The following is a 16,822-nucleotide window of genomic DNA, read 5'->3' as shown; positions in this document are numbered from 1 at the left end:
CATTGAATTCCACCACTTAATTGTATCTTGACAAGTATCTTGGTGTCAAGATACAATTAAGTGGTGGAATTCAATGGGATTGTACAAACTCGTCTTATGACAAGTGAAGACATTCTACTAAAAAGCTCAAAATAATTTTCTTAATGACACATTTGGCGCGGGAGCGAATCTTTTCTGACCGCCGTTTCTTCTGGATCCCGTAGTAGGCCCGACTTCTACAGATGATGCATCTTCGTATTTCACGACTAACATTGTTATCAGCCGTTAGCAAGGATCCAAGGTAGACGAATTTCTCTACCACCTTGAAGGTATCCCCGACTATCGTAACACTGCTTCCCAGGACACTTTGTTTTCGATGCATTCACCACCAGTCCAACTTTTGTTACTTCCCGTTTCAGGCGGGTGTATAGTTCTGCCACCGCGAAACAAATAAATTGACTGGATCTGTTGCAAAATTAATTTGAATGAATTGTGGATATTTTGGTAACTCAAATACTTAACGACTCCGCAATAGGCGAATATGTGAACCATAAATTCTCGATGAACGAATACAAAATATAAACAGAGACAAAAAATTAAGAAGTATATTGTTAATTATCCAAATAATGTAATTATGTGTGTTCAATCACAATCTGTATGCCGTAGATGGTGAATTTTTCATTTTTATAGAGCAGTATGCAGCCACTGTTTAATCGCGTATAAATTTCAAACGATGTTTCAAAAAAATCATTTTGAGTTTTCTGATTTCTATTTCATTTATGATAAATTAAAAAAAAACATTAGCGTTTTTTTAATCTCAAAATTATACGGAAAAACACATAAAGAATAAATTAAAATAAATTAACATGTACGGCTAGAACACGAATGTAATGAACAATTAAAATGATTAAAAAATAAGACTACATATAATGACATATAGTTTTTGGAAACAAAAGGTTTTGGGAGTGTTACCTAAACAGATCTTCTCCCTATGAACATTTCATCAACTTTTAAAACTTCACACCCTACGGAACAACACAAAAGAGTCCTCGGGAACGAACGGTCTTAGGAGGGCGATGTTGAGCTCACTTTTGTAGAAGTGCTTTGGAAAACCTATTGGCGATTAGAGGTTACATGAAGAAGAAGAAGTCGAAGGATGATATTTGAAAAAAATTGCACGGGTAATACGGGGAAACTTTTGAAACACTTCTTAAAAACTTTAGGAGCAATTTAAATAAAAACGGTTAGCAGTACGGGGTTGGACTTTTCTTATATTGTATAGTTAAAACATAATTTCAAATGTGAATTTTATTTTGTGAAATTGCACTTCGTACACAGTATACGAAAAGTCCAACCCCGTACTTCTTACCGCTTTAATTTAGATTGCTCCTAGTATTTTATGGAAGAGTTTTAAAAGCTTCCTGTATGCTTTCCAGTGCAATTTTCTCAAATATCATCCTTCGACTTCTTCTTCTTCTTTATGTTTCATTTGAAAAGTTTTAAAGAGAGAAGAGAAGAGAAGAGATAAGAATTTTAAAAATTTGTCCGTGTGCTTTGCCATGCAATTATTTCAAATATCATCCTTTAACCACTTCTTCTTCATGCAACCTATATTCGCCAATAGCTCGATGAAACTGCTTCGATTCAGTTTCGTCAGTGGTTCCGTTCTTGATCATGTTCAGATGATGAAGAGATTGATTAGTCTTCTCCACCTGAGTCACAATTTTGTCGTTTCAAAGTCTTCATTGTTTGATGATGGCGGAAAAAGCGAACCGCAACTCAATACCGGATAACGTCGTCAAAAACTGAATGTCACACTTAACTGAAAAAATAAATAAAACTTAAACAAAATTATAATTCATATGCACAATAGAAACACCAGCCGTATCTATTTCTTGCGCAAACGAACAAAAACGTGACAGCAAAAAAAAATCTGTGTAGGAATGATTTTCAATTGGGACTAATTTTACCTTTCTCTTCAGAAATTCCATAGTTTCGTTTTGTTGAATTTGAATTTTTAAGGTCTATTTTCACGTAAAATTTATATTTTTGTCAATAGCTTAAAGGAAAAAGGTATGAAAACGCTTTGGGCTGAAGTTTGGCCTGAAATCAGTTTTAAATCGAACAATTTTGTTTAAACTCGCAGCTTTACAATAATTGTCGAACTCGACTCGATCAAAAAATTGTCTTAATTTATCACACAAAGAACTGACAGATATTTCGGAAGTAAAAAAAAAGTGTCGCTAGTCTGGGTGTCGCTACTCGGATTGGTGCTAGACCCCAAATAGTTTATTTACTAACTGACCCACACCTATAACAAACCCGGACCCCCTTCCAATCTTGCACTCGAAAGTGTTGTTTGTCGAAACTTGTTATTATGTCGAGAAAGTCGTTTGGCCGAATAGGTCATTCAGAATAAGGAGCCATTGCACAGTAGTTAAACTCCCGAAAAACGTGATCGTCAGCTTTTTCGGTATGATATCGTGTTTTAAATGGCATAGTATGATCACCAAGTGTGTTGAATACATCTTCTTCTTCTTCTTATTGGCATTACATCCCCATAAATAAATATTTCTGCTCTCTGCATACTCAGACTAACTTAATTTAACCCGAGCAGGATAATTAATTTGAACTTGATTGAATTGAAATTGATTAAGATTACCATTTCATGCGGTTCCGATAGTGTAGATCCGGATCTAGTTGGATTAGATTAGATTAGATCCGGGTTGTGACCCGGATTTGACCGTATAGTTGCCGATAAATGGTCGAGCAGGATATGCTTGGTGACAGTTGAATAAAACGATTGTCAACGACCTTGAGCCTATTGCCTAATGGTGGCGGTAAAAGTATGGATTTGGTTTCGGTTCCTTGAACGTCCTGGAGTATGATTGCCAGTTGTTATCAACGCTCCCTGGGCTTGTTAACTGTTCCCAGCGCTGGATATCCACGATCTTTCCGGATATCGGACAACGGTTCTGCGAATTACCATTAGAGAAACGTGAGGGAAAATGCGCTTTATTCACGCCTAAATACCACCTGCCATTCAATGGCAATGTGCCTGTAGCGAAATTAAACTAATTTGCTCCGGTCTTGGTGTAAAAAAACTACGCGATTTATTTGCTCTCTTTTGTATAGAGTACGATACAGGGGTAGATGCGTTCGATTTAGATATTTATTTGCGACTGACTAGATCCGGCTCTTATCTACTTGATATATGAGATGCACATGGTCTAACGATATTGGGTTGGATTCTACTTACACTGCTACGATCGTTGGTGCGATCATTCTACACGATAATTATAAAGTTATTTGTATATGATGGAGTGAGAGAACTATCTTTCCTAATCAAGTTCCACATTAGGATGGTCCAATTTTATTCTGGGCTAATTCAATTCTTAACATAGCCGGCCACCGTTGAAAAGTTTTATTTTCAAACAAACCCTATTTGTCTAGCTATAAGGTGGACCGGCACACATGTGCTTCTATGCAAATATAAACAATTCTTCGGATTTTACACGTGCTTCTTCGGGTTACGATGGTGGCTCGAGGTCGAACAGTGCATTGCAGGGGCTCGTTGACCGATGATGTGTTGACATCTAGTTTCAATCGTTCGGCGGTCCGCCGACTCTTCATAAACAGCGGGTTGCTGATTCGATGCGATCGATGGGTTGCCGACTGATTGGGTTGTGCTTCACACGCTGGCATAGGCTCTCGACGACGTGGCGATTAAGTTCAGACGTTGCATATTGTTCATTTGAATTACCTCGAGACGGAAGTTATATAGTGTGCAATAGATTGACGGTGTAAAACCGGAACGGCTCACGTTCGGAACTAAGTACTGGAGCCTGATGGAAATCCGGTGGGTTGATTACAGCGTTCGAACGGGGTGTACACAAGGTTACAGGACGTTGGTTGAGGTAAGCAGTCGTATAACAACGCCAGCTGTCGTCGGATGACCAGAGTGCCAAGAGAAGTTGTCTCATTTGCCACCGATGCGAAAGTTTCCGAGAATAGGAAGAAGCATTAGTTGCGTACTTAAGATAAGGAAATTGACAAAAAATAACGCAACAGCACAGAGCATGCTGCTACATCTCTTCGAGTAGATCGTTGTTACCAGCGGGAGCTGGTTGCGATACTGGTAGCACGCAAATCTTGGATATAGCGCGGCGGTATTCGCCATCTTTGGTTCGGACAGAGACTACCCGAACATTTCCATCGTCACCACGAAAATTTGGGTAACACGACCGTAGTGCCACTTTAGCGGCGGAAGATTATCGTCTTTTAATAGCACCATTGTGCCGATGCTGATATTATCCCGCAAACGAGTCCATTTCGTGCGGGGGTGAAGTCCAGAGAGGTAGTCTGTACTCCAACGCTTCCAAATGCGCCGGACAAATTCTTGCGTATGCTGGTAGCGATCCAGGCGGTTGGTTGGTACATTCTCGTACGAAGGTTCTGGAATGGAAACCAGTGGGCGGTGAACCAAAAAATGCCCTGGTGTAAGTATTTCCAGGTCCTCTGGTTCGGATGTCAGCTGCGTTAGCGGTCGAGAGTTTAGGCAGCTCTCGATCTGAACTAAGACCGTTTCGAGGTCATCCTTGAGGAGTACCGTGGTTCCGATTGTTGTCTTGAAATGCTTCTTGAAAGACCTTACTGCGGCCTCCCAAAGGCCGCCGAAATTTGGAGAGCGTGGAGGAATAAATTTGAAGAATATACCTTCTTCACCACAGTAAGTGGTGACAGCATGTTTGTGTTGCTGGGAGCGGAATTGCTCCATGAGGTCCGCAAGGGTTCGTGAGGCTCCGACGAAATTCTTTGCGTTATCACATTCAATCACTGCTGGACGGCCACGGCGGCCTACGAAACGCTTCAGCGCCGCGATGAATGCGGCAGTTGAGAGGTCGGCGACAAGCTCAATGTGAATCGCTTTTGTCGCCAAGCATACAAAAATAGCTACATAGCATTTAACTGGTTTAGATTTTCTCATTGGGTACCGGTAGAACAGAGGACCGCACAAATCGACTCCTGTGTATAGGAATGGGAAGGACGGAGTCACGCGCTCGACCGGTAGGTCTTTTTTTTTTTTTTTTTTTTTTACAAGGGAGAATGCATTTACACACTAACCCAGTACACGTGCATTGTAGTTGCCAAACTACCACACGGAAGTGTACTGGAGTGTCGGACTCGACCATACCGGTAATACCGACTAAACTCCCTTGGCTCCACCATCGTTTCCCCAGGAACTACCTCGCAGTACTACTTCTGGGGGACGGCAGTACTAAGCGTACTCACTCATTATCGCTCACACAGGCACTCGTCCCACGCGAGACTGACTCGCACCCCATTCGCTCCATTTGAGTCTTACTTGGATGCTCTCCCGGACGCTCCGCTGCCATGCCTCGAGGTGTCAATAGCGGTAACTGCCTGGGCCTACAGATATTGCGCTACGACACTCTGCCTCAGCACGAGCAGATCAATCACACCACTGCCGAAGCAGACCATACGCTACCCTGCCGAAGCAGGCTGCTACATGTGCACAACTGTAGGTGTGTGGGTACAACCCACTGCTACCCTGCCGCCGAAGCAGCTTCTCCAAAGACCATTCGCTCCATGTGACCCTTTTTCAGGTGCTCACTCTAACACTCCACTGCAATGCCTCGAGGTGTCGATGGGATACCTCGACTCCTGCCTCAGCATGTGCAGTCCATACTCAGACTTCTGCTGCGCTTTGAGGTGACAATAGCGGCGGAGACACGCTATGACACTCCTGCCTCAGCACAACCAGATCACTCACTCCCTGCCGAAGCAGCTCACGCGCTACCCTACCGAAGTAGGTACACTCCACAACTTATTCTAACACTCCACTCCCCGGCCTCGGGGTGCTGCTCGCGGTACCTACGCGACGCCCCTCTTATCTTAGCATGTGCAGTCCATACTCAGACTTCTGCTGCGCTTCGAGGCTGCCATAGCGGCGGCGACTCGCTGTGACACTCCTGCCTCAGCACAACAGATCACTCACTCCCTGCCGAAGCAGCTCACGCACTACCCTACCGAAGTAGGGACACTCCACATGCCAGTTGGCACTCCCTCCCTGGGCTTGTGCTTTTGAAGCGGCACACAGTCGCTTTGATAGAGTCCGCTTACGGGCACTTGTGGTTTTTTGGGAGGGATTTTAGCAGAGCCCACTGCTAAATCCCACCACGCCCTAGGCAGTTCTCCCTGACTCGCAGACAGCTGGGGAGGGGTCGTCAAGCCCTTGGACATGGTCCCTGCTGCCCCCAACCGGTAGGTCTTCCATCATTTGATCCGACACTGTCGTCTTGCAGCATTTGACACAGCTATGTACAACTTTCCGCGCCAGGTTGCGTACTCGTAGAGGCCAGAACTTCTCACGCACACTCGATATCAGTAGCTGTGGCCCTGCGTGTAACAACCTTTGATGGTAGGATGTTATAATAAGCTCAGTGAGCGGATGGTGTGTGCCGAGAATAATTGGATGCTTGCGGTCTTCGGAAACAGGCGCATTCCGAAGCCGGCCACCGATGCGAAGAATGCCATCTACCATAATTGGACGGAGATTTTTTAGTTTCGAATTCGACTTGACTTGACCATCGCCGGTTAGCGATCGGAGATCTTCTTGGAACGATTCGGCTTGTGCTATACGGACAAGAGTATTGGTTGCTTCTTGAAGTTCTTGTGCCTGGATGAATCCGATTTTTCGATGTTGCCGGTTGGCAGGTCTGCTATTATGGCCGAATCTTCGTAACAGCGCTACTAGGCGGACTAATGCCGGAAACGATGATCTTAAGGAGATGATGGGGTTTGTCGTATGAACTTGTATTGGCAAAGCGATCGATCGTTCTTCTAGGTCTTCGGCGACAAACTCGTCATCGGACGTGCGTATGTGGGAAGGCCAAAACCTGGGCGTCTGCTGTAGCCATGTTGGACCGTACCACCAGAGGTCCGTTTCTTTCAGCTGCGTTGGTAGCATCCCACGAGAAATTATGTCGGCGGGGTTCTCCAACCCTGCCACGTGTCTCCAAATTCCATGACGGGTCAGATGCTGTATTTCGGAGACTCTATTGGCTACAAATGTCTTCCACCGAGATGGAGTTCCTGCTAGCCAATGTAATACGATGGTGGAGTCGACCCAGTAGTAGCACTTAATCTCGACTTTCAAACTTTGCTTAACTTTCTGGAACAGATGACTTAAGAGTAACGCACCAGACAGTTCCAGACGGGGGAGGCTAATAGTTTTCTGCTTCTTGCTTATTCCGAGAGGAGCGACCTTGGACTTTGAAGTGAGAAGATGAACAGAAATATCCCCACACTCCGATACCGCTCTAAGATAGATGCAAGCGCCGTATGCTCGTAATGAAGCGTCGCTAAAGCCATGCGCCTCAAGAAGAATTGGTTGGGAGATTGGAATAACCCATCTTGGGACAGTAATGGAATCAACTGCAGCTAGTTCGCTCCTAAACTGGAGCCAACGATTTCGGAGATCGTCTTCTAATGGTTCATCCCAAGACTTTTTGTACTCCCAAAGCTCCTGCATGAAACACTTAGCGAGTACGATGACAGGACCTACGAGCCCTAGGGGATCGTATAGACGAGCGGAATCTGAAAGCGCTATGCGTTTTGTGACGACACACTCTTCATTCCACTTAGGTACATGAAATCCTAGTTCGTCCGTTGAGGGTGTCCATTTTAGGCCTAGGGTTTTGACAGAGGCGGAAGAATCAAGATCGAGTACGGAACGTACGTCTCGGAGGTCGAATGGAATACTTTCCAGAATTTCGGGAGAATTCGACGACCATTTACGAAGACTGAGCCCGGCGGATTGCAGAAGCTCAAGGAGTTGAGCGCATAGGACCTTCCCCTCGTCAACATTGTGGACTCCGCTTATCATATCGTCCATGTAGAAATCATTTGCAAGAACTACTGCAGCGGCTGGATGCGATGATTGCCCTTGTTTGGCCAACTCCTGGAGGCATTTTGTGGCCAGATATGGTGCAGAAGATGTCCCGTATGTCACTGTCTTGAGTTGGAATATTCTAACCGGGTCACCAGGCTTGTCTTGCCACAGGATCTGCTGGAGGGTCGGTCAACTGTAACCACCCAAATTTGCCGGTACATTTTTCAATGTCGGAGATGATGGCAAACTTCGGCATTCGGAAACGCATAGTAATGCAAACTAGGTCCTCCTGAACCACTGGCCCCACCATCAAGGCGTCATTTAGGGATATCCCGGTATCTGTGACGCAAGACGCATCAAAAACGACCCGGAGTTTGGTCGTAATGCTATCCGGACGAACTACGCAATGATGCGGAAGGAAGTAGGCTGCTGATGACCTCGACATATCAAAAGGAACTTCCTCCATGTGGCCTAGATCCAAATACTCCTTGATGAATTTCGAGTAGGCTGACTTAAGAGCCGGGTTCGCTTCGAGACGGCGACTCAGCGATAGCAGACGACGCTTGGCTACCTCGTAGGACCTTCCAAGCTGACTCAAAACTTCTGGCTTCTTCGGCAACGCTACTACGAAACGACCAGTTTTGTCTCTGGTGGTGGTTGCAGCAAAATGTTCTTCGCAAGCTGTCTCCTCGATGGACAACGTACTTGAAGATTGACACGACTCTATCTCCCAAAATCTTGAAATGGAATCCTCTAATGAAAGCGTACTACAAACATGGCCGGTGATGATTGGATTTGGAGGTTGGCGTAGACCAACTCTACCGGAAACAACCCAACCCAGAGTGGTATTTTGGAGCACAGGCTGTCCTTGGCCAAGCTTAACGAAACCTTCCAGAAGTAGATCGTAGTACACTTCCATTCCGATGATCATATCTACGGAGGCTGGCTCGTGGAATTTAGGATCGGCGAGTACTAAATCGGATGGCCATTCCCATGTGGAAAGATCGACGTTGTTAGAAGGCAGATCACGAGTTATTTCACCCAGGACGAAAAACTTCAAATCTGCACTGAAATCAGTGCAGTGGGAGTGAATTCTGAGGAAGACGGAATGGTTTGCTGTTGTTATGGAACCTCCTATGCCCCCGATACTATGGTGGTCCTTGGTCTTCCGTGTATGTAATCGCTGAACCAACCGTTCGGAGATAACATTCAGCTGTGAGGCCGGGTCTAGAAGAGCTCTGGCCCACAGTACGTAACCGCTAGAATCAACGACCTTGAGTAGAGCTGTTTGCAGTAGCACCGTTGACGGGATCTTCCGAATGTTGGCGACCAAGGAGGTGGAACAGTGGCTGAGCGACGGGGTTGCGGCGGGAAGTGAGACTACTGGAGTGGCTGGCGATGGAGGCGGGTTTGAAGTGTTTTGAAGACTTCTAGCGTTCTGTGATTGAGTTTGTTCGGAATTGGGTGGACTGTGGATTTGTTTCGGAGCTTGTGGTTGCGATAGTGATTGTTGGCTTGTTGGTGTAGCACTGTGCAGTGTCTTTGCCCACACACATACGACATGCAGTGGAGGAGCAGTTTTTTATCTGGTAATCAGGCGAGAGACAGGCAAAGTCCTTTTTTCTTTACTAGCTTATACCTTTGTTGCGGAACACATCACATTTGAAGACGGAGTGTGATACTTGCTAGCAGAACGGACATGGCTTCGATGTAGCGATTAAGACGAAATTGATGTTGCTAATCTTTAGTTTCTGTGAGCGAGTCGTTGGAGGGGGATCGCAAGAGCGAGACTTCAACGGTGCGATACATGGGAGTACCATAGCATGGCTTCTCAGGAACTGGAGTAGGTCTTTGCATTTCGGAACATCAGTCGACTTAATAAGCTTATGGTGGTTCTCCCATTGTTTGAGGGTGACAGAATTCAAGCGAGTGTAAATCATGTAAGCCAATAGTACACGCCAACCATCAGTGCCAATCCCAAATTGTATACAATTTTGAGATTCCGTTCAAAATCGTCTATTAGTCGCACGAGAGAATCGTAGCATTCTCGTTTGACTGGATCGATGGAAAATAGCGCATCCAGATACATTTTGACTACGAGCTCTTATTGTCAAATCGTTTTTGAATTAGGTCCCAGGCAACCGAGTAGTTTTCAGTAGTTATTTTGATTGCCACCACAATACGTTTGGCCTCCTTTGATAGCGACCCTACCCGGTAGGACATTTTGTCAACGTCGGACAAATTCGGGTTGGAATCTATAAGACTTTTGAATAAGTCTCTGAACGGTAGCCAATCAGTTATAGTACCATCAAACGAAGGAAGTTTGACCTCAGGTAACTTGATTCTGGATTGGACAGAGTTTGGGTTTCCGGAACCAGAAGCCACAGCTTGAACGACCGAATGGAATGGCGGATTTGCCCTTCGCTCAGCAGCTGCCAGAAAGCCAAGAACCTTCACGTAACCTTTCTCGAAATTATCGCGGATCTTACGATTCGCTGCTTCACGTTCCTCATCATCTTCATCCTCGTCAATTAACTCCAACTTCAGGCGAACAGACTGGAATTGCTCGGATGTTTCTTGCAATCTATTCTTCCAGCCCTCGACCAAAAACTTATCCCTATCTTCTTGGTAGGAATCCACAAATAGCAACAAATTCTGCATTGTGTCTAAGCAAAACGCTCTTGTTTGCGAAGCGATTTCGAAGAAGGAGCCATATCGTGTGATTACAGTTTCTCAATGCGATCTCAGAACGATCAAGCTGTAAAGCGATCGACGCTCAAATCCAACTACAAACTTGCAAAGCGTAACCACCACCTAATGTTATTATTTCGCAAATCCGCAAACCAAAGCTCTTTTGTCAACGAACAAACAGAACGCCAAAAGTTCATCCGATGAAAGGGTTAGTACATACATGCACTCTACTTACAGTAGGCATCAGCTTCAACAGGGCAAATGGCAGTGACCCCTGCGTAAACCTCTTTGTCAGCGAGTCTGTCCCACTTTGAATGGATGAACCCAAGCCAAGCCAACTCCACGCGTTCGGAATACCCAAGCCACGATAACCACACTCCAACTTGGCGCGAATTTCAGGACACTTTTAGGATACGTCCACCTTTTCCTTTCGCCGACCTATGCGGATTTATCACTTTTCTTTCCCTTTCCACTTCAGGGTATGCAGTCACTTAGCAGTTAATAACACAATCGTTCTTTCAGTCCGTTTTCGATCACCTGGACAGGAAGCAAATTAATTGGCCTTTGCACTTTCCAAGTGAAAATTGTCCACTTTATCTGTCAACCGAGCGAACAGACCAGATTCTCGCCAGGGTGTACGAGCACTTCGCTAAAGATTAGCGGTCACTTCATCCACGTTCTAGTTAAAACACTAGCACTTTGCTGCCACGCGGCCTAAGCCAATTCTCGTACGGGCTATCAGTCACTTGATCACGGTGACCACTTTAATTATGATTTGATAGTCGCAAAGTCCGACACTATCACTACACTACGGAGAGTAATTCCACTCAACCGCGAACCGACTAATGACACTTCGACCGACACCAAACTATCCGGCTCGAATGGACCAACTTTTATGTAGCGAAATTAAACTAATTTGGTCCGGTCTTGGTGTATGAAAACTACGCGATTTATTTGCTCTCTTTTGTATAGAGTACGATACAGGGGTAGATGCGTTCGATTTGAATATTTATTTGCGACTGACTCGATCAGCTTCTTGTCTACTTGATATATGAGATACACACGGTCTAACGATATTGGGTTGGATTCTACCTACACTGCTACGATCGTTGGTGCGATCATTCTATACGATGATTATAAAAGTTATTTGTATATGATGGAGTGAGAGAACTATCTTTCCTAATCAAGTTCCACATTAGGATGGTCCAATTCTATTCTGGGCTAATTCAATTCTTAACAGTGCCTAATGTCTATAACGGAGCATAAATTCATGATTTGTTGGAGCATCGTCTCGAAAAAAATTGAAATTTGAGAAACTTAGGTAGATGGGAGAACTAACATTAAATGGAGAAGTATGTGGCTGATTGGGATATGTGAAAAAGTTAGTAACAACATTTTTGTAATTGATTACCTAATCGAATACTGTTAGAACTAGCTAGAAACTTCATGTGTGTTTCATAAAATATAATAAAAAGTACTAAAGGGATCATTAACGATATTTTATTCAAAGTACAAAGGGTTCAAGTGGACTTCGTTATAATATTATTGTCTTGATTCTATCAAATTATCAAAAAGCCTTGAATTCTTCTATACCTAGGAAATAAAAGTAGTGATTAAAAGCTAGAAAAAATCAAACGAATTGATCCTGCAAAAACTGGATTTCAAAACAGTTGAAAATATGAAAACCAAAAAGCTTAGTTGATAGCCATGACAACGATGGCTGCAAAAACATCACTGTATATTCTGTACACAGCTTTTTCTTATTGGCATTACATCCCCACACTGGGACAGAGCCGCCTCGCAGCTTAGTGTTCATTAAGGTCTGAGGGAAGCTCTCTCGCGGTAGAGCGCTATTTTCGTACTAAAAAGTCTATAACTCGGAATTGGGAACGAATTTCGCTTATCCCAACTGTCAATCTCTTTAAAATTTATCAAGGAATGTTCCTACAAAATTTCATGGACCTACTATTTCCCAAATTTGAATTAAGCTCTAAATACTGAACTATTGAAGAACTGAAATTTTCGCTTCTCAGTACCTCTCTCCGATGATTTGAGGCACAAAGGAACCGAATTTCGCAAAACCCAACTGACAAAAGTTTTGAAATTTTCCAACGATCATTTTGATGTAATAAAAAGTATATGTCACCGCAATAAATTTTGAAGGAAGCTCTTTTTACTTCAACCAAGTTTTTTAAATTCCATACAAAAGTTATTATTTCGGGAGAGCAGCCAACAGCATATTTTCTTGAGGCACACGACAGGAAAGGAGCGATGAGAGCGGTAGAGAGACCGTCAACTTCGTATCTAGCGTGACACTAGAAAAAAGCGTATTCTTATTTGTGAACACGAGGATACCAAATATATAAATTGAAATCAAATATAGGAATAAGATCAGATAAACAGTTGAATATAAATAAGACAAATAATTATTTTCTCGATGGATTGAATCATTGACGTTAGACGTATAGATTGGTGCTTTTATGCACCAATCATATGTTTCAGAAGATAGATTTGATTGAAAATTGATTGAAGGTAATTCATTTCCTCTCGATGGGACATGGGTTCGAGTCCCATCGAAGGGAGTGGTTACCTCCAATACATTTTCCAAATCAATATCTTCCACATAACGTACATATTCACATATGAGTTTTCATAACATTGTAAATTAACGTCCAAGTCGGGTGGTTTAGTCCCCGGAAATAGGCAATTACCTTTGATTGAACTGAACTTGAGTTGCGTGCTCTTGCCTACGCAATGCGGTCGGGTCTGAGCTTGACGACCGACTGGCAAATAGCTTACACAACCTCACTTGATCAGTACCGTTGCTGATGAAGAATGTGTATAGCCGCCAGACATTCTAAATACTCACGCTCCTCTAATGTGGACGTGTACAATACACATGTGGAAGTATTGGCTTGATAAATGGATTGCGAGTGATTTGACTATGCGTCCAATTTGGGAATCTCGAGCTCGTTCAGTAGCTGCTAGGTTGCGAAGGCCGACGGAGGTCCTTCGTAGCTTAGTTGGTTAAAGCACCAGTCTAGCGTACTGTAGGGTCATGGGTTCGAGTCCCATCGAAGGGAAGTGGTTACCTCCAATACATTTTTCAAATCAATATCTTCCACATAACGTACATATTCACATATGAGTTTTCACAACATTGTAAATTAATGTGCAGGTCGGGTGGTTTAATACCCGGGAAATAGGCAATTACCTTTGATTGAACTGAACTTGAGTTGCGTGCTCTTGCCTACGCAATGCGGTCGGGTCTGAGCTTGACGACCGACTGGCAAATAGCTTACACAACCTCACTTGATCAGTACCGTTGCTGATGAAGAATGTGTATAGCCGCCAGACATTCTAAATACTCACGCTCCTCTAATGTGGACGTGTACAATACACATGTGGAAGTATTGGCTTGATAAATGGATTGCGAGTGATTTGACTATGCGTCCAATTTGGGAATCTCGAGCTCGTTCAGTAGCCGCTAGGTTGCGAAGGCCGACGGAGGTCCTTCGTAGCTTAGTTGGTTAAAGCACCAGTCTAGCGTACTGTAGGGTCATGGGTCCGAGTCCCATCGAAGGGAAAGTGGTTACCTCCAATACATTTTTTAAATCAATATCTTCCACATAACGTACATATTCACATATGAGTTTTCATAACATTGTAAATTAACGTCCAAGTCGGGTGGTTTAGTCCCCGGAAATAGGCAATTACCTTTGATTGAACCAAGACAAATAAGACAAATAAAGCAAATAAGACAAATGGACAAATAAGAAAACAAGACAAATTCCTACGGAAGTCCCTCCAGGAATTCCTCCACAAGTTTCTCCAGGAATTTCTCCACAAGTTGCTCCACGATTTCCTCCGAAAATTCCTCCACGAATTCCTCCGGAAATTCCTCCACGAATTTCACCGGATGTTCCTCCTGGAATTTCTTCCAGGAATTCCTCCGGAAGTTCCTCTAGGAATTCCTTCAGAAGTTCCTCTAGGAATTCCTTCGGATGTTCCTCCAGGAATTCCACCGGAAGTTCCTCCAGGAATTCCACCGGAAGTTCCTCCAGGAATTCCACCGGAAGTTCCTCCAGGAATTGCTCCGCAAGATCCTCCAGGAATTCTCCGGAAGATCCTATTTTATCGATATTTTCTAATGTTGTTCTAGAAACGGCTCATGTTTTCATTTTCCAAAACCAGAGTTTATTTGATTTTGATTTCCTCATTGCGTGATTGGTCGGCGCTGCTGCTTTTCTCTCGCCGAACCACTGCATGAGTGATATATTTCTTCCCCATTGTTGCCAATTCCTTTTGTTCTCCGTTTACAGCAAATTCTCAAGCAATTGTGAACTGCTTAATGATGAAATAATTTTGGCGACATTGACAGCGTCATTCTGGCGCGAAAAATTAGAGTGAAATATGAAAAATAAGTATAATGAAATATGGAAAATAAATAAATTACTAGGGTAACCGTACCCTTAGTGGAGGTAGTACCAATAGTGGAGGTAGTGGGGTTTTAATGAGATTTGTCATAAATATATCGTTTACGATGGTTTCAGTTGATGCGTCGTGCTTTAAACATCCTGTTAATTGCAACTTATCCTAAGATTTCGCTTGAAAAGCAATGATTTTCCTTAATTAAATCGACTCCCTTGCACCTATAGTGGTGCAACTGTACCAATAGTGGCTAGTCCCATAAGAAATCCATGGATAGCACCACTATGGGAACCAAAACTGAAACCGCCACTAAAGGAACAGTGTACCCATAGTGGTGCAAGCAATATTTGGTAATTCATTTCATTTATTTAGTTAACATCTAAACAGATAACACTGAATCAACAATTTGACGCCACAATGCACGGTTCGAGGCCGCATCTCCATCCTCGGATACGCCCCACGCTCGCCAAGTCGTTCTGCACCTGGTCTGCCCATCTCGCTCGCTGTGCTCCACGCCGTCTCGTACCTGCCGGATCGGAAGCGAACACCATCTTTGCAGGGTTGCTGTCCGGCATTCTTGCAACATGTCCTGCCCATCGTACCCTTCCGGCTTTAGCTACCTTCTGGATACTGGGTTCGCCGTAGAGTTGGGCGAGCTCATGGTTCATTCTTCGCCGCCACACACCGTCTTCTTTGCACACCGCCAAAGATGGTCCTAAGCACCCGTCTCTCATATTTGGTAATTGTTGATGTTAAATGACATCAATCTCATTTTTGTTAGCAAATTTATTAGTTTATCTATTGGCTAAGATATTGAAGCTGTAAATTTTCAATAGTCATCGATTTTTAAAAAATATTTTCTTCTGTGGATCTACTAATACCTCCACTATTGGTACCGTTACCCTATAAATTATTTCGTGGACTGGAAACTAGTGATACTCATGTTTCCTTTAAGATCTCTGTCCAGATTGCTATCAGAAATCAAGGTGGGTGTAGTCCTTAATTTCAATCTATGACAAAAATGACAAAAGCATTAGAATAACTATTCCTGGCCACGCTTGTCTGTACCGTCACTAGGGAGAGAAGGAATAAATACCATGGAGTTGGATATTGGGAAGGTATTCGTTGGGTCAGGATGTGCCTGTAGCTGGCAATGTGACCATGGTAGAACTTACCCCGTAACACACCACGAAGAGGTATCTACACAGCGTTACGGGTACTTTCATATAAGCGCTTGATATTCATATTTTATTGATTGTAACTATCAATACTGAATGATTTTATTCTGCCTAACTTTGTCTCAAATGCCAAACACCGATAGTAAAAATTGTCTCAAATTCCGAATACTTTGATTCAAATTCCGAACACCACCTTAAAAGCACTAAAATGAAAAATTTCAACGTTTTCTCATTGCGAAGCAATTGAAAAAAATATTCGCTTAGTGCGTAAAAATAACATAAAGTTTTGGGGTATCCCCAGTAGCCTTGCGAGCAGTATACCGTCTTACTCTAACTGAGGAAATGTTAACAGAATACTAAGTTAAAAAGCCGGCCAAGTTACATTTGGAATGTGGAGCCATTGAAGAAGAAGGAGAAGAACGTAAAGTTTCAAATAAATCTCCATGTGACGAGTGTTCGGAATATGAGTGAGTTTAGGATTTGAGTCAAAACGGTACATGAAAATCGTATTTCTTTTGCAATTATATTGACGTTTTCATACCTACTCAACGAAAAAAACGCTGGTGCGTCGCATGTGTTTGGAAGATACTTAATTCTCCATATATCAGCTTGAACCACCATGCGTCTC

General features: G+C 43.4%; 1 protein-coding gene across 1 annotated transcript; it reads right to left on the bottom strand.

Moving 5' to 3' along the window:
• Nucleotides 1–4,177: 4,177 nt before the first annotated feature.
• LOC134223115 (uncharacterized) lies at nucleotides 4,178–10,847 on the bottom strand. The gene is made up of 3 exons (XM_062702252.1): nucleotides 10,821–10,847; nucleotides 6,253–7,273; nucleotides 4,178–5,004 (listed from the first exon to the last, which is right to left on the bottom strand). Exons 1-3 carry the CDS (start codon nucleotides 10,827–10,829, stop codon nucleotides 4,178–4,180), a joined length of 1,857 nt encoding a protein of 618 aa, XP_062558236.1. The 5' UTR covers nucleotides 10,830–10,847.
• Nucleotides 10,848–16,822: the final 5,975 nt, after the last annotated feature.

This window comes from Armigeres subalbatus, chromosome 3, assembly GCF_024139115.2.
Source record: "Armigeres subalbatus isolate Guangzhou_Male chromosome 3, GZ_Asu_2, whole genome shotgun sequence".
NCBI lineage: Eukaryota > Metazoa > Arthropoda > Insecta > Diptera > Culicidae > Armigeres > Armigeres subalbatus.
This window is presented reverse-complemented; position numbering and strand designations above follow the sequence as displayed.

Coding starts and splice junctions, on each gene's coding strand:
- LOC134223115 (XM_062702252.1), bottom strand. Junction 5,005..6,252: donor AGACCTACCGGTTGGGGGCA/GCAGGGACCATG, acceptor TCCTATACACAG/GAGTCGATTTGTGCGGTCCT.